At 56.0% G+C, this 18299-nt stretch overlaps 1 protein-coding gene across 1 annotated transcript in view; it reads left to right on the top strand.

Annotated features, from left to right (window-relative positions):
* LOC140453932 (dynein axonemal heavy chain 6-like) overlaps positions 1 to 18299 on the top strand; it is a 306453-nt gene that overhangs the window by 239825 nt on the left and 48329 nt on the right. The window contains exons 18-21 of the mRNA XM_072548792.1: positions 2372 to 2559; positions 6505 to 6750; positions 7076 to 7197; positions 7681 to 7852. Of these exons, the coding sequence (XP_072404893.1) occupies positions 2372 to 2559; positions 6505 to 6750; positions 7076 to 7197; positions 7681 to 7852 (728 nt within the window). The remainder of the gene's footprint in view (positions 1 to 2371; positions 2560 to 6504; positions 6751 to 7075; positions 7198 to 7680; positions 7853 to 18299) is intronic.

The following is an 18299-nucleotide window of genomic DNA, read 5'->3' as shown; positions in this document are numbered from 1 at the left end:
AATACTTCAATCTGATCTCTCATCTTGTCATAGTCGCTTTTAATTTTGATCTCTTTGCAACTAAAGGTTCTAACTGTATCGGCCTCCAACAGTAGTCAGGAGCTGGGGTGTAAGATACACCAGGAGATAGAAAGGGTGTGTAAGAAAGGCAAAGTTACAGTGAACATGGGGATTTCAATGTGCAGGTGGACTGGGAAAATCAGGTTGGTAATGAATTGTAAGAAAAGGAATTTGAGGAACGTCTACAAGATGGCTTTTTGGAGCAGCTTGTGGTGGAGCCCACTAGGGAACAGGCAATACTGGATTTAGTATTGTGCAATGAGGCAGACTTGATAAGGGAACTTAAGGTGAAGGAACCCATAGGAGGCAGTGATCATAATATGATAGAATTTACTGTACAATTTGAGAAGGAGAAGATAGAATCAGAGGTGACGGTATTACAGTTGAATAATGCAGCTACAGAGGCATGAGGGAGGAGCTGGGTAGAATTGACTGGGAGAGGAGCCGAGCAGGAAAGACAGTGGAACAGCAATGGCAGGAATTTCTGGGAATAATTCAGGAGACACAGCAGGGATTCATCCTGGGGGAAAAGGAGCATGTTACAGGGAGGATGAGGCAACCAATGCTGACGAGGGATGTCAGGGATAGCATAAAAGGAAAAGAGAAAGCATATAATGTGGTGAAGGGCAGTGGGCAACCAGAGGATTGGGAAGCTTACAAAGACTAACAGAGGGAAACAAAAAAAGAAATAAGGAGGGAGAAAATTAAATATGAGGTTAAGCTAGCTAGTAATATAAAGGAAGACTGTAAGAGTTTCTATAGGTACATAAAAGGCAAAAGAGAGGCAAAAGTGGACAACGGAGTGCTGGATAATCACACTGGAGTGATAGGAGTGGGGAACAAGGAAATGGCTAATGTCAGTCTTCACGATGGAAGATACGAGTAATATCCCAAAAATTCAAGAGAGTGAGGGGGCAGAGCTGAGGATAGTGGCCATCACCAAGGAGAAAGTGATAGAAAACCTGAATGGCCTAACGGTGGATAAATCACCTGGACCAGATGAACTACACCCCAGAGTTCTAAAGGAGATAGCTGAAAAGATAGATGGAGTACAACATGGGAAAGTATGAGGTCATGCACTTTGGTCGGAAGAATAGAAGCAGGGACTATTTTCTAAATGGAGAGAATATTCAGAAAAGTAAACCTACACATTGAATCAATAGTTAGGAAGGCAAATGTGATGTCGGTATTTATTTTGAGAGGACTTGAATATAAAAGCAGGGATGTACGTCTGAGGCTCTATAAGGCTCTGATCAGACCAGGTTTGGAGTATTGTGTGCAATTTTGGGCCCCATATCTCAGGAAGGATGTACAGGCTTTGGACTGTATTGAGAGGAGGTTCATGAGAATAGTCCCAGGAATGAAAGGCTTAACACATCAGGAACATTTGAGGACTGTGGTTCTGTATTCGATGGAGTTTAGAAAGATGAAGGGGGATCTAATAGAAACTTACAGAATACTGAATGGCCTGGACAGAGTAGATATTGGGAAGCTGTTTCTGTTGGTAAGAGAGAATAGGACCCGGGGGCACAGCCTTAGAGTAAAGGGAAGACCTTTAACCTCTGTATCCTCGTTGATACAGAGAAACTTCTTCAGCCAGAGATTTGGGAATCAATGGAATTCACTGCCACAGAAGGCTATGGAGGCCAGGTCATTGAGTATATTTAAGATGGAGATAGATGGGTTCTTGATTAGTAAGGAGGTGAAAGGTGGTGGAGAGAAGGCAGGAGAATGGAGTTGAGATGATTGAATGGTGGAATAGGCTCAATGGGCTGAATGGACTGATTCTCTTCCTATATCTTATAATCTTCCAACTTTATTGTTTCATGAATTAGGCTGGAGCCAATCAAAACTAATCTGGGGCCTACCAGGAAATCTAGAGTGCTGTTTTTTTTTAAATTTGCTCGTGGGATGTGGGCATTGCTGGCTGGCCAGCATTTTTGCTAATCCCTAGTTGAGAAGGTGGAGGGGGTGAGCTGCTTTCTTGAATCGCTGCAGTCCATGTGCTGTAGGTTTGTAATGACTGTTCATGGTATTTTATTGCATTATCCACTGTAAAAGGTAAGTGGCAATAAATAAATTATTCGTCAATGCCCTTAGGGAGGGAATTTGAGGATTTTGACTCATTGACACTGAAGGAACAATGAATGGCTATGAATGACCCGTTGCTGTCAATGTTGTTGTCCTGTTGTTCATAGCCTGTTTCCCTTTGCCAGTACTTCCAGCAGCAGTTTGTTCCACAGTGAGTATTTCATTTTTTTATTGCTCTCATTGCATTTTATTAATGAGGGGATTTTGTAAACTCCTTTAGGATTGCCAGCGAATGATATCGTTCCTCTTCAGAAACAGGCTCTCTTTGACTTTAAAGAGACACTCCCAGTCATTGTGGCATTGAGGAACCCCTACCTGGAATCACAGCATTGGGAAGCCATTGAATACACCATTGGTCGATCAATCAAGGACAGAAACCTCACTCTGGACAACCTCACTAAGCTGAGGGTAAGGCCTGCTCCACCTGGGCTGAGAGATGGAGTCACCCCATTCATCAGATGCTGAAAGCTGGTCAGGTATAGGCCCTGGTTACACTGGGTCTTGGAGAAGTGAGCAGCCTATGGAATTAGCGGGATGGGCTAGTGGAAGGGGATGTGTATTTTTTTGGGGCATGTCAATACATTCAGCTGAGGTGGGAAGGCATAGGCAAAGGAGCATTCCTTGTGAGTTTCTGTTGTGCTGGAAATTAAAAATACACAATGGGCAGGGTAAGAGATTCCAGCAGGGTGAGAGCGGGGTTGCAGCAAACACTGGACATGGGGTTTTTAAAGGAGAGAAGATTGGTCACAGAACCTTGTAGTATTCAGCACACAGAGTCACAGCTTATTGATTTCCTGGCCATCCTGCAGCATCGACCCTCTCTGAATGTTACACCTCCCTGCTCCAGCCACTGCTGGACACTCTTTACAGCTAGCCTTTATACACTGAGGGAGCTAAACATCAGGGATGTTGAATAGGAGGGACAAAGATGTCATGATGACCCAATGCCATGTGTACATATCACTCTGGCCCCTGCTTCCTGATGGTGTGGTAGCTTTGCTCTGCAGACTGCAGTCAGGATGTACTGCTGAATGGTGTGAAAATGTGTTTGGTGCTGACACAGAGAGATTCACAAATACATGGGACTTTACATCAGAAGCCAAGAGTGACGGAAGAGAGACAGATCCCATATTCCCAATTCCTTCGCCTTCGCCGCATCTCCTCCCAGGAGGACCAAGTCCAATACCGAACAACCCAGATGGCCTCCTTCTTCAAAGACCGCAATTTCCCCTCAGACGTGGTTGTCGATGCCCTCCACCACATCTCCTCCACTTCCCACTTCTCTGCCCTTGAACCCCGCCCCTCGATTTGCCACCAGGACAGAACCCCACTGGTCCTCACCTACCACCCCACCAACCTCTAGATACATCGTATCATCCTTCGTCATTTCCGCCAGCTCCAAACAGACCGCACCACCAAGGATATATTTCCCTCCCCACTCCTATCAGCGTTCCAGAAAGACCACTCCCTCTGTGACTCCCTCGTCAGATCCACACTCCCCACCAACCCAACCTCCACTCGTGGCACCTTCCCCTATAACCGCAAGAAATGCAAAACTTGCGCCCACACCTCCCCCCTCACTTCCCTCCAAGGCCCCAAGGGATCCTTGCATATCCATCAGAAATTCACCTGCACCTCCACACACACCATTTACTGCATCCGCTGCACCCGATGTGGCCTCCTATACATTGGGGAGACAGGCCGCCTACTTGCGGAACGTTTCAGAGAACACCTCTGGGACACCCGCACCAGCCAACCCAACCGCCCCGTGGCTGAACACTCTAATTCCCCCTCCCATTCCGCCAAGGACATGCATGTCCTTGGCCTTCTCCATCGCCAGACCATAGCAACACGATGCCTGGAGGAAGAGCGCCTCATCTTCCGCCTAGGAACCCTCCAACCACAAGGGATGAATACAGATTTCTCCAGCTTTCTCATTTCCCTTCCCCCCACTTTTCTCAGTCCCAACCCTCAGACTCAGCACTGCCTTCTTGTCTTGCAATCTTCTTCCCGACCTCTCCGCCCCCCTATCCCCTCTCCGGCCCATCATTCTCACCTTAACCTCCTTCCACCTATCGCATTCCCAACACCCCTCCCCCAAGTCCCTCCTCCCTACCTTCTATCTTAGCCTGCTTGGCACACCCTCCTCATTCCTGAAGAAGGGCTTATGCCCGAAACGTCGATCTCTTGCTCCTTTGATGCTGCCTGACCTGCTGCGCTTTTCCGGCAACACATTTTTAAGCTCTGATTTCCAGCATCTGCAGTCCTCACTTTCTCCTACTAAACCTAAGCATGCAAACATTCAATGCTAGAGTCCATCTCAGTCCATTTCTTCCACTACTGAACACCTCCATTTTCCTTCGTCAAAGTCATGACAATGTGCCAGCAACTACATTCTTCCATCCTGCCATCTGGATAATTTTCACATTGAATGGCTATAATAAGCTCCATCCAAACAGTCTAGAAATTTTATCCTTAAAGTTTCCTAAATGTTTAAGGGTTTTTTAAAATTCATTTGTGGGATGTGGGCTTTACTGGGTGGCCAGCATTTATTGCCTGTCACTGGTTGCCCATGAGAAGGTGGTGATGAATTGCTTTCCTGAACCACTGGAGTACATCGGCTGTGGGTTGACGCACAATAACCATGGGGACGGAATTCTGGGATTTTGACCCAGCAACACTGAAGGAACGGCAATATATTTCCCAAGTCAGGATGGTGAGTGACTTCATCAGGTTGACATCTCTTTTTCAGGTCTGCCTGGTGCCGCTCCCAGCATGCCCTTCTGCACTCTCCATGAAGCCAAGGTTGATCCCCTGGCTTGATGGTAATGGTTGCGGGGGGCATATTGCCGGGCCATGAGGTTACAGATTGTGCTGCTTTTGATGGCCCACAGTGCGTCATAGATGCCCAGTCTTGAGTTTTTAGATCTATTTGAAGTCTGTTCCATTTAGCACAGTGATAATGCTACATAACACGATGTGGGGGGTATTCTTAATGTGAAGGTGGGACTTTGTCTCCACAAGGACTGTGCGGTGGTCACACTTACCAATACTGTCATGGACAGATGCATCTGCAGCTGGCAGATTCTCCCGTATTGGTTCCCTCACCACCCGCTGCAGACCGAGGACCTGGCCAGCTCAATCAGTAGTGCTGCTGCTGAGCCAGAAATCCCCCACCCAGAGGACATTCTGTGCCTTTGCCATTCTCAGTGCTTCCTCTATGTGTTTGTCAACACGGAGCTAAGGCAGAACAGTACATAGGAATCAGCAGGACGTTTCCTTGGCCATGTTTAACCTGAAGCCCTCAGACTTCATGGAGTCTTGAGTCAATGTTGAGGACTCCCAGAGCAACTCTGTCCTGACAGTATCCCACTGTGCTGCTACCTGTGCTGGATCTGTTGCCAGTGGGACAGGACATATCCAGGGAAGGTGGTGGTTGTGCCTGGGACATTGTCTGTAAGGTATGATTATGTCAGACTATTACTTGACTACTCTGTGAGACAGCTGTCTCAGTTTTGGACTGAGATGAGGAGGAATGTATTCATTCAGAGAATAGTAAATCTTTGGAACTCTCTGCTGCAGAAGGCTGTGGAAGTTCACTTCCTGAGTATGTGCAAGACTGAGTTGGATAGATTCCTGTGCACGTACCAGGTTCAGATCACACAACTCCTTGTGTAATATATTTATTCAACAACACCATGTTGGGTATGTCGTTTTTGCAACTCCCTCTGTAATTTATTGTCCATAACTCCCTGTATGATATATTAATTTGGCATGTCCCTGTATAAAGTGTTCAGTCTACAGCTCCCTGTGTACTACGTTCAGTCTACATCTCCCTTCCTCAGAACTGTCACTTGACCCAAAACTCTGATTTCTCTCCACAGATGCTGTCAGACCTGCTGAGCTTTTCCAGCAATTTCTGTTTTTGTTTCTGATTTATGGCATCTGCCGTTCTTTTGGTTTTCATCCTAGTGAACCTTCTCTGAAATGCTTCTAATGAAATTATTTTTTTCTTAAATTAAGTTGCTCATGGTACTCCAGCTTTGATCTCCCCAGCATCTTGTACAGTTGCAGTTAGCCTTACCTGGTCTTATACTCCAACCCCCCTGAAATAAGGGCCGACATTATATTAGCCTGCCAAATTACCTTCTGTCTACAGCTCCCTGTGTACTATAATCATATTACAAATAAGTTCAGTTTCCAAGTCCCCGTGAAATATTTTCAGTTTGCAATCCCCTACACTGATCATATTTTGACTGCCAGATTTTGAGCATTTTTGAAAAGTACTGAGTTTAAGATGTGAGTATCTGAATGAGTTTGCAAACCTTTTCTTACTTTCAAACCTCTTTCCAGATATTCCAGCGAAAGGAAGCAATTGTTAACATCTCTGCTCTAGCTAGTAATGAAGCCACTCTCAAAGACATGCTGGAGAAGGTCAGCAGCCTTTGGAAACACACCAGCTTCAAGCTGGTGACTCATCAGGTGGACACTTACACTGTATTAATCATTGGGTCAACGGAGGAGATTGTCGCTCAGCTGGAGGACAGTTTAATCACCATTTCCACCATTAAGGGTTCACGTTATGTGGAACCAATCAAGGTACAGTGCTTTGAATGAAAGTGTCTAGTAATGCATGTCCATGAAAAAGCCATGACACATTCCCTGGGAACAAGCCACCAATCCCTCAGTGTGGTTAGATGCTGGAAACAGACGTCGGGATGGTGTTTCCATTTTGGCTCTCCTATGAGCTGGGAGAGCAAAGAGTATGAAGAACTGGTCATGACACCAGTGAGATTGATTTGATGGCCTGTTCTCATCCTGAGTGTGGAATGTCACACATTTATTCTTTGTAGACCTGTGTCAGTAAGATATTTTGGTAGTAAGTGTAGACAAGCCTGAATTTAAAAAAAAATCCTTTGTGCAGAAAGAGGTGAATGAATGGGACCGAAAACTTAATATTATGGCACATACATTGGAAGAACTGATGACCTGTCAGCGGAACTGGCTGTACCTGACTCCCATTTTCCAAGCTCCTGATATTCAAAGGTAAGAATCAATCCTGTCGTCTCTGCCAGACTGTTCATTTCCTGAAAGTTCATTGTCATCTTGCACTTCTGTTTCTGAAATTGTTCAGGCATTCATTTTGTGTCAACATGTTTCTAGTCCCTCAGACTATACATTAATGAAATCTCGAATGCTTCGCATACAAGTCAGTCATGTCTTTGCTAGCAACTGTGACAAGTTGCCAGGAAAAGGCAAAGTTGTCATTAACGAACTTAACAGAGAAAGTGCAAATATCATTCCCAATTTCATTTATATTGGGTGATTAAATCTCAGTATGTCTGGCTTCCAATCACTCACTGTTTTACTTTGGGAATAAAGTTCACAATCTAAGTTAGATATTGATTGTGTCCCATTTGTTTTTGTCCACGTAGAGTTTGATGAACCAAAAACTAACAGTGGTACTGAACACTTTGCTGACACAAATGCACATGTGCACTTAACATACATGATACTGTGTTATTACAGGCAACTGGCTACAGAAACCAAACTGTTTGGCCACATTGATGCTGCATGGAATGAGATGATCATTAGAATTCAGAATAACTCGAATATTATGAAGACAACCACCGCATCAGGGGTCCTTGAGCTTTTACAGACCACCAATGCCAACTTGGAAAAGATACTGAAATGTCTTGAGGTAATACTCCCGAAGTAAAGGACTTGATTCAGTGCCCTCTTTTCAAGTGTAGTCACTTCTGTAAGATATGAAATACCAGCTGCCAATATGCACACTGCAAACAAGCTTTATTTTGATCAATTTTTGTGACTATGATTTGTTTCCCACCCCTAATTCTCCATAGAGAAGGTGTTGATGAGCCTCCTCCAGCTTAGTGGTTTACAAAGCTATTTAAAGTTCACATTGGAGTTACATGGAGGCCAGTGTCGGGAGAATAACAGATTTCTTCCATTAATAAGGCATGTGGGTTTTATAACAGCCTGGTCGGATCACAATCGCTATTAATGAAACTTGACTTTTATTCCACTTTTATTCATTAGTGAAATTTCATTTCTGTAGCTGCTATATGATGAGATTTAAAGTTGTCTCTGGAGCTTAAATTCTCTCAGTTTCTACTTGACCAGCAACCTCAGGCTCCCAGAGGCAGCCAAGACATAAATGAGCAGATAACCTCCTTTTGACGGAGCGAGGTGGAGAAACATGAAAAAGTGTGCATGAGTTAAACTCAGTTGGTTTCTGATGGCCATGTGCAGAATCTCAATTGTACCAGATTCGAAAGGAACTGCCAGGAATTTAAGACCCTGCTGGGCAATTTGTCTATGCCTTACACCCTGCAAAACCTGCATTTAAATTAGAGATTTAAAGTAAGATGAAATTACGATAATAATTATCCACGAAAAGTTAGACCATTAAACACATAGTTTAATTCCTGGGTAACTGTTCAACAAAAACCCATACTTAGCACACACCGCCAAGTACAATTCCTCCAGACCAGGTACATCCCCAGACCCTGAACGGACTCCCCAGTCTACCCACAACATCCCTGCTCTGGACCGGGCAGCTCCCAACCAACACTGCATGTAACACCCCAGTGCTCCTTTACCATGATACCCACACTCCCCAATCCCTGTCAGACCTGAGACATCCCACCCACCCAGATCTATCCTGGATCCTTACCCAGGGGTCAGGATGCAAGATAGCAATTCTTGCATCCTGACTAGCTTTTTACCGGGAAGCGCACCCTCTATCAAAATGGTGCCAACTTCCAGTCTCAAGGTGAGACTGAGCACGGTCACCCGGCCTCGAGGTGAGAGACAGCAGGGACTCCCGGCCTCGAGGTGAGGGACAGTACAGACTCCCAGCCTCGAGGTGAGGGACAGACGGACTCCCGGCCTCGAGGTGAGGGACAGCACGGACTCCCGGCCTCGAGGTGAGGGACAGTACGGACTCCCAGCCTCGAGGTGAGGGACAGCAGGGACTCCCGGCCTCGAGGTGAGGGACAGTACGGACTCCCGGCCTCGAGGTGAGGGACAGCACGGACTCCCGTCCTCGAGGAGAGGGACAGCACGAACTCCCGGCCTCGAGGCGAGGGACAGCACGGACTCCCGGCCTCGAGGTGAGGGACAGCACGGACTCCCGGCCTCGAGGTGAGGGACAGTACAGACTCCCAGCCTCGAGGTGAGGGACAGCACGGACTCCCGGCCTCGAGGTGAGGGACAGTACGGACTCCCGGCCTCGAGGTGAGGGACAGCACGGACTCCCGTCCTCGAGGAGAGGGACAGCACGAACTCCCGGCCTCGAGGCGAGGGACAGCACGGACTCCCGGCCTCGAGGCGAGGGACAGCACGGACTCCCGGCCTCGAGGTGAGGGACAGCACGGACTCCCGGCCTCGAGGCGAGGGACAGCACGGACTCCCAGCCTCGAGGTGAGGGACAGCACGGACTCCCAGCCTCGAGGAGAGGGACAGCACGAACTCCCAGCCTCGAGGTGAGGGACAGCATGGACTCCCGGACCCGAGGTGAGGGACAGTACGGACTCCCGGCCTCGAGGTGAGGGACAGTACGGACTCCCGGCCTCAAGGTGAGGGACAGCACGGACTCCCGGCCTCGAGGTGAGGGACAGCACGGACTCCTGGCCTCGAGGTGAGGGACAGCACGGACTCCCGGCCTCGAGGTGAGGGACAGCACGGACTCCTGGCCTCGAGGTGAGGTACAGCACGGACTCCCGGCCTCGAGGTGAGGGACAGCACGGACTCCTGGACTCGAGGTGAGGGACAGCATGGACTCCCGGCCTCGAGGTGAAGGACAGTACGGACTCCTGGACTCGAGGTGAGGGACAGTACGGACTCCAGGCCTCGAGGTGAGGGACAGTACGGACTCCTGGACTCGAGGTGAGGGACAGCATGGACTCCCGGCCTCGAGGTGAAGGACAGTACGGACTCCTGGACTCGAGGTGAGGGACAGTACGGACTCCAGGCCTCGAGGTGAGGGACAGTACGGACTCCCATCCTCGAGGTGAGGGACAGCACCGACTCCTGGCCTCAAGGTGAGGGACAGCACCGACTCCCAGCCTCGAGGTGAGGGACAGTACCGACTCCCAGCCTCGAGGTGAGGGACAGCACGGACTCCTGGACTCAAGGTGAGGGACAGTACGGACTCCCGGCCTCGAGGTGAGGGACAGTACGGTCTCCCGGCCTCGAGGTGAGGGACAGCACTGACTCCCAACCTCGAGGTGAGGGACAGTACGGACTCCTGGACTCGAGGTGAGGGACAGTACGGACTCCCGGCCTCGAGGTGAGGGACAGTACGGTCTCCCGGCCTCGAGGTGAGGGACAGTACGGACTCCCATCCTCGAGGTGAGGGACAGTACGGACTCCTGGACTCGAGGTGAGGGACATTACGGACTCCCGGCCTCGAGGTGAGGGACAGCACTGACTCCCAGCCTCGAGGTGAGGGACAGTACGGACTCCTGGACTCGAGGTGAGGGACAGTACGGACTCCCGGCCTCGAGGTGAGGGACAGTACGGTCTCCCGGCCTCGAGGTGAGGGACAGCACGGACTCCTGGCCTTGAGGTGAGGGACAGTACGGACTCCCAGCCTCGAGGCGAGGGACAGCACGGACTCCTGGACTCGAGGTGAGGGAAAGTACGGTCTCCCGGCCTCGAGGTGAGGGACAGCACGGTCGCCCGGCCTCAAGGTGAGGGACAGCACGGGCTCCTGGCCTCAAGGTGAGGGACAGTACGGACTCCCGGCCTCGAGGTGAGGGACAGCACGGACTCCCAGCCTCGAGGTGAGGGACAGCACGGACTCCCAGCCTCGAGGTGAGGGACAGCACGGACTCCTGGACTCGAGGTGAGGGACAGCACGGACTCCCGGACTCGAAGTGAGGGACAGCACGGACTCCTGGCCTCGAGGCGAGGGACAGTACGGACTCCCGGCCTCGAGGTGAGGGACAGTACGGTCTCCCGGCCTCGAGGTGAGGGACAGCACGGACTCCCAGCCTCGAGGTGAGGGACAGCACGGACTCCTGGACTCGAGGTGAGGGACAGTACGGACTCCCGGCCTCGAGGTGAGGGACAGTACGGACTCCCGGCCTCGAGGTGAGGGACAGCACGGACTCCTGGATTCGAGGTGAGGGACAGCACGGACTCCTGGACTCGAGGTGAGGGACAGCACGGACTCCTGGCCTCGAGGTGAGGGACAGCACGGATTCTCAACCTCGAGGTGAGGGACAGCACGGACTCCCAACCTCGAGGTGAGGGACAGCACGGACTCCCGGCCTCGAGGTGAGGGACAGTACGGACCCCCGGCCTCGAGGTGAGGGACAGCACGGACTCCTGGACTCGAGGTAAGGGACAGTACGGACTCCCGGCCTCAAGGCGAGGGACAATACGGACTCCCAGCCTCGAGGTGAGGGACAGTACGGACTCCCGGACTCGAGGTGAGGGACAGTACAGAATCCCGGCCTCGAGGTGAGGGACAGTACGGACTCCCGGACTCGAGGTGAGGGACAGTACAGAATCCCAGCCTCGAGGTGAGGGACAGCACGGACTCCCGGCCTCGAGGTGAGGGACAGTACAGACTCCCGGCCTCGAGGTGAGGGACAGCACGGTCTCCCGGCCTCGAGGTGAGGGACAGTACGGAATCCCGGCCTCGAGGTGAGGGACAGTACGGTCTCCCGGCCTCGAGGTGAGGGACAGTACGGACTCCTGGACTCGAAGTGAGGGACAGCACGGACTCCTGGCCTCGAGGTGAAGGACAGCACGGACTCCCGGCCTTGAGGTGAGGGACAGCACGGACTCCTGGACTCGAGGTGAGGGACAGTATGGACTCCCAGCCTCGAGGTGAGGGACAGCACGGACTCCTGGACTCAAGGTGAGGGACAGCACGGACTCCTGGACTCGAGGTGAGGGACAGTACGGACTCCCGGCCTCGAGGTGAGGGACAGTACGGTCTCCCGGCCTCGAGGTGAGGGACAGCACGGACTCCCAGCCTCGAGGTGAAGGACAGCATGGACTCCTGGACTCGAGGTGAGGGACAGCACGGACTCCCGGCCTCGAAGTGAGGGACAGCACGGACTCCTGGACTCGAGGTGAGGGACAGTACGGACTCCTGGACTCGAGGTGAGGGACAGTACGGACTCCCAGCCTCGAGGTGAAGGACAGCACGGACTCCTGGACTCGAGGTGAGGGACAGCACGGACTCCCGGCCTCGAAGTGAGGGACAGCACGGACTCCTGGACTCGAGGTGAGGGACAGTACGGACTCCCGGCCTCGAGGTGAGGGACAGCACGGACTCCCGGCCTCGAGGTGAGGGACAGCACGGACTCCCGGCCTCGAGGTGAGGGACAGTACGGACTCCCGGCCTCGAGGTGAGGGACAGCACGGACTCCTGGACTCGAGGTGAGGGACAGTACGGACTCCTGGACTCGAGGTGAGGGACAGTACGGACTCATGGACTCGAGGTGAGGGACAGTACGGAATCCCGGCCTCGAGGTGAGGGACAGCACGGACTCCCGGCCTCGAGGTGAGGGACAGCACGGACTCCTGGCCTCGAGGTGAGGGACAGTACGGACTCCCGGCCTCGAGGTGAGGGACAGCACGGACTCCCGGCCTCGAGGTGAGGGACAGCACGGACTCCCGGCCTCGAGGCGAGGGACAGCACGAACGCCCAGCCTCGAGGTGAGGGACAGTACGGTCTCCCGGCCTCGAGGTGAGGGACAGTACGGAATCCCGGCCTCAAGGTGAGGGACAGTACGGACTCCCGGCCTCGAGGTGAGGGACAGCACGGACTCCTGGCCTCGAGGTGAGGGACAGCACGGACTCCCGGCCTCGAGGTGAGGGACAGCACGGACTCCTGGCCTCGAGGTGAGGTACAGCACGGACTCCCGGCCTCGAGGTGAGGGACAGCACGGACTCCTGGACTCGAGGTGAGGGACAGTACGGACTCCTGGACTCGAGGTGAGGGACAGCATGGACTCCCGGCCTCGAGGTGAAGGACAGTACGGACTCCTGGACTCGAGGTGAGGGACAGTACGGACTCCAGGCCTCGAGGTGAGGGACAGTACGGACTCCTGGCCTCAAGGTGAGGGACAGCACCGACTCCCAGCCTCGAGGTGAGGGACAGCACCGACTCCCAGCCTCGAGGTGAGGGACAGTACCGACTCCCAGCCTCGAGGTGAGGGACAGCACGGACTCCTGGACTCAAGGTGAGGGACAGTACGGACTCCCGGCCTCGAGGTGAGGGACAGTACGGTCTCCCGGCCTCGAGGTGAGGGACAGCACTGACTCCCAGCCTCGAGGCGAGGGACAGCACGGACTCCTGGACTCGAGGTGAGGGAAAGTACGGTCTCCCGGCCTCGAGGTGAGGGACAGCACGGACTCCTGGCCTCGAGGCGAGGGACAGCACGGGCTCCTGGCCACGAGGCGAGGGACAGCACGGGCTCCTGGCCTCGAGGCGAGGGACAGTACGGACTCCCGGCCTGGAGGTGAGGGACAGTACGGACTCCCGGCCTCGAGGTGAGGGACAGCACGGACTCCCAGCCTCGAGGTGAGGGACAGCACGGACTCCTGGACTCGAGGTGAGGGACAGCACGGACTCCTGGCCTCGAGGTGAGGGACAGTACGGACTCCCGGCCTCGACGTGAGGGACAGTACGGACTCCCGGCCTCGAGGTGAGGGACAGTCAGGACTCCCGGCCTCGAGGTGAGGGACAGTACGGTCTCCCGGCCTCGAGGTGAGGGACAGCACGGACTCCCAGCCTCGAGGTGAGGGACAGCACGGACTCCTGGACTCGAGGTGAGGGACAGCACGGACTCCCAGCCTCGAGGTGAGGGACAGCACGGACTCCTGGACTCGAAGTGAGGGACAGTACGGACTCCCGGCCTCGAGGTGAGGGACAGTACGGACTCCCGGCCTCGAGGTGAGGGACAGTCAGGACTCCCGGCCTCGAGGTGAGGGACAGTACGGTCTCCCGGCCTCGAGGTGAGGGACAGCACGGACTCCCAGCCTCGAGGTGAGGGACAGCACGGACTCCTGGACTCGAGGTGAGGGACAGTACGGACTCCCGGCCTCGAGGTGAGGGACAGTACGGACTCCCGGCCTCGAGGTGAGGGACAGCACGGACTCCCAGCCTCGAGGTGAGGGACAGCACGGGCTCCTGGACTCGAGGTGAGGGACAGCACGGACTCCCGGACTCGTGGTGAGGGACAGCACGGACTCCTGGCCTCGAGGTGAGGGACAGCACGGATTCTCAACCTCGAGGTGAGGGACAGCACGGACTCCCAACCTCGAGGTGAGGGACAGCACGGACTCCCGGCCTCGAGGTGAGGGACAGTACGGACCCCCGGCCTCGAGGTGAGGGACAGCACGGACTCCTGGACTCGAGGTGAGGGACAGTACGGACTCCCGGCCTCGAGGTGAGGGACAGCACGGACTCCCGGCCTCGAGGTGAGGGACAGCACGGACTCCTGGACTCGAGGTGAGGGACAGTACGGACTCCTGGACTCGAGGTGAGGGACAGCATGGACTCCCGGCCTCGAGGTGAAGGACAGTACGGACTCCTGGACTCGAGGTGAGGGACAGTACGGACTCCAGGCCTCGAGGTGAGGGACAGTACGGACTCCTGGCCTCAAGGTGAGGGACAGCACCGACTCCCAGCCTCGAGGTGAGGGACAGCACCGACTCCCAGCCTCGAGGTGAGGGACAGTACCGACTCCCAGCCTCGAGGTGAGGGACAGCACGGACTCCTGGACTCAAGGTGAGGGACAGTACGGACTCCCGGCCTCGAGGTGAGGGACAGTACGGTCTCCCGGCCTCGAGGTGAGGGACAGCACTGACTCCCAGCCTCGAGGTGAGGGACAGTACGGACTCCTGGACTCGAGGTGAGGGACAGTACGGACTCCCGGCCTCGAGGTGAGGGACAGTACGGTCTCCTGGCCTCGAGGTGAGGGACAGTACGGACCCCCGGCCTCGAGGTGAGGGACAGCACGGACTCCTGGCCTCGAGGTGAGGGACAGTACGGACTCCCAGCCTCGAGGCGAGGGACAGCACGGACTCCTGGACTCGAGGTGAGGGAAAGTACGGTCTCCCGGCCTCGAGGTGAGGGACAGCACGGTCGCCCGGCCTCAAGGTGAGGGACAGCACGGGCTCCTGGCCTCGAGGCGAGGGACAGCACGGGCTCCTGGCCTCGAGGCGAGGGACAGTACGGACTCCCGGCCTGGAGGTGAGGGACAGTACGGACTCCCGGCCTCGAGGTGAGGGACAGCACGGACTCCCAGCCTCGAGGTGAGGGACAGCACGGACTCCTGGACTCGAGGTGAGGGACAGCACGGACTCCCGGACTCGAAGTGAGGGACAGCACGGACTCCTGGCCTCGAGGTGAGGGACAGTACGGACTCCCGGCCTCGAGGTGAGGGACAGTACGGACTCCCGGCCTCGAGGTGAGGGACAGTCAGGACTCCCGGCCTCGAGGTGAGGGACAGTACGGTCTCCCGGCCTCGAGGTGAGGGACAGCACGGACTCCCAGCCTCGAGGTGAGGGACAGCACGGACTCCTGGACTCGAGGTGAGGGACAGTACGGACTCCCGGCCTCGAGGTGAGGGACAGTACGGACTCCCGGCCTCGAGGTGAGGGACAGCACGGACTCCCAGCCTCGAGGTGAGGGACAGCACGGGCTCCTGGACTCGAGGTGAGGGACAGCACGGACTCCCGGACTCGAGGTGAGGGACAGCACGGACTCCTGGCCTCGAGGTGAGGGACAGCACGGATTCTCAACCTCGAGGTGAGGGACAGCACGGACTCCCAACCTCGAGGTGAGGGACAGCACGGACTCCTGGACTCGAGGTGAGGGACAGTACGGACTCCCGGCCTCGAGGTGAGGGACAGCACGGACTCCCGGCCTCGAGGTGAGGGACAGCACGGACTCCCGGCCTCGAGGTGAGGGACACTACGGACTCCCGGCCTCGAGGTGAGGGACAGTACGGAATCCCGGCCTCGAGGTGAGGGACAGCACGGACTCCTGGACTCGAGGTGAGGGACAGCACGGACTCCCGGCCTCGAAGTGAGGGACAGCACGGACTCCCGGCCTCGAGGTGAGGGACAGCACGGACTCCTGGACTCGAGGTGAGGGACAGCACGGACTCCTGGACTCGAGGTGAGGGACAGTACGGACTCCTGGACTCGAGGTGAGGGACAGTACGGACTCCCGGCCTCGAGGTGAGGGACAGCACGGACTCCCGGACCCGAGGTGAGGGACAGTACGGACTCCTGGACTCGAGGTGAGGGACGGTACGGAATCCCGGCCTCGAGGTGAGGGACAGCACGGACTCCCGGCCTCGAGGTGAGGGACAGCACGGACTCCCGGCCTCGAGGTGAGGGACAGCACGGACTCCCGGCCTCGAGGCGAGGGACAGCACGAACTCCCGGCCTCGAGGTGAGGGACAGTACGGTCTCCCGGCCTCGAGGTGAGGGACAGTACGGAATCCCGGCCTCGAGGTGAGGGACAGTACGGATTCCCGGCCTCGAGGTGAGGGACAGCACGGACTCCTGGCCTCGAGGTGAGGGACAGCACGGACTCCTGGCCTCGAGGTGAGGGACAGTACGGACTCCCGGCCTCGAGGTGAGGGACAGCACGGACTCCTGGCCTCGAGGTGAGGTACAGCACGGACTCCCGGCCTCGAGGTGAGGGACAGCACGGACTCCTGGACTCGAGGTGAGGGACAGTACGGACTCCTGGACTCGAGGTGAGGGACAGCATGGACTCCCGGCCTCGAGGTGAAGGACAGTACGGACTCCTGGACTCGAGGTGAGGGACAGTACGGACTCCAGGCCTCGAGGTGAGGGACAGTACGGACTCCTGGCCTCAAGGTGAGGGACAGCACCGACTCCCAGCCTCGAGGTGAGGGACAGCACCGACTCCCAGCCTCGAGGTGAGGGACAGTACCGACTCCCAGCCTCGAGGTGAGGGACAGCACGGACTCCTGGACTCAAGGTGAGGGACAGTACGGACTCCCGGCCTCGAGGTGAGGGACAGTACGGTCTCCCGGCCTCGAGGTGAGGGACAGCACGGACTCCCGGCCTCGAGGTGAGGGACAGCACGGACTCCCGGCCTCGAGGCGAGGGACAGCACGAACTCCCGGCCTCGAGGTGAGGGACAGTACGGACCCCCGGCCTCGAGGTGAGGGACAGCACGGACTCCTGGCCTCGAGGTGAGGGACAGTACGGACTCCCAGCCTCGAGGCGAGGGACAGCACGGACTCCTGGACTCGAGGTGAGGGAAAGTACGGTCTCCCGGCCTCGAGGTGAGGGACAGCACGGTCGCCCGGCCTCAAGGTGAGGGACAGCACGGGCTCCTGGCCTCGAGGCGAGGGACAGTACGGACTCCCGGCCTGGAGGTGAGGGACAGTACGGACTCCCGGCCTCGAGGTGAGTGACAGCACGGACTCCCAGCCTCGAGGTGAGGGACAGCACGGACTCCTGGACTCGAGGTGAGGGACAGCACGGACTCCCGGACTCGAGGTGAGGGACAGCACGGACTCCTGGCCTCGAGGTGAGGGACAGTACGGACTCCCGGCCTCGACGTGAGGGACAGTACGGACTCCCGGCCTCGAGGTGAGGGACAGTCAGGACTCCCGGCCTCGAGGTGAGGGACAGTACGGTCTCCCGGCCTCGAGGTGAGGGACAGCACGGACTCCCAGCCTCGAGGTGAGGGACAGCACGGACTCCTGGACTCGAGGTGAGGGACAGCACGGACTCCCAGCCTCGAGGTGAGGGACAGCACGGACTCCTGGACTCGAAGTGAGGGACAGCACGGACTCCTGGCCTCGAGGTGAGGGACAGTACGGACTCCCGGCCTCGAGGTGAGGGACAGTACGGACTCCCGGCCTCGAGGTGAGGGACAGTCAGGACTCCCGGCCTCGAGGTGAGGGACAGTACGGACCCCCGGCCTCGAGGTGAGGGACAGCACGGACTCCTGGCCTCGAGGTGAGGGACAGTACGGACTCCCAGCCTCGAGGCGAGGGACAGCACGGACTCCTGGACTCGAGGTGAGGGAAAGTACGGTCTCCCGGCCTCGAGGTGAGGGACAGCACGGTCGCCCGGCCTCAAGGTGAGGGACAGCACGGGCTCCT

Source organism: Chiloscyllium punctatum, chromosome 3 (assembly GCF_047496795.1).
Source record: "Chiloscyllium punctatum isolate Juve2018m chromosome 3, sChiPun1.3, whole genome shotgun sequence".
Taxonomy (NCBI): Eukaryota; Metazoa; Chordata; class Chondrichthyes; order Orectolobiformes; family Hemiscylliidae; genus Chiloscyllium; species Chiloscyllium punctatum.
Note: the sequence above shows the minus strand (reverse complement) of the source record. Positions and strands in the feature narration are given on the sequence as shown.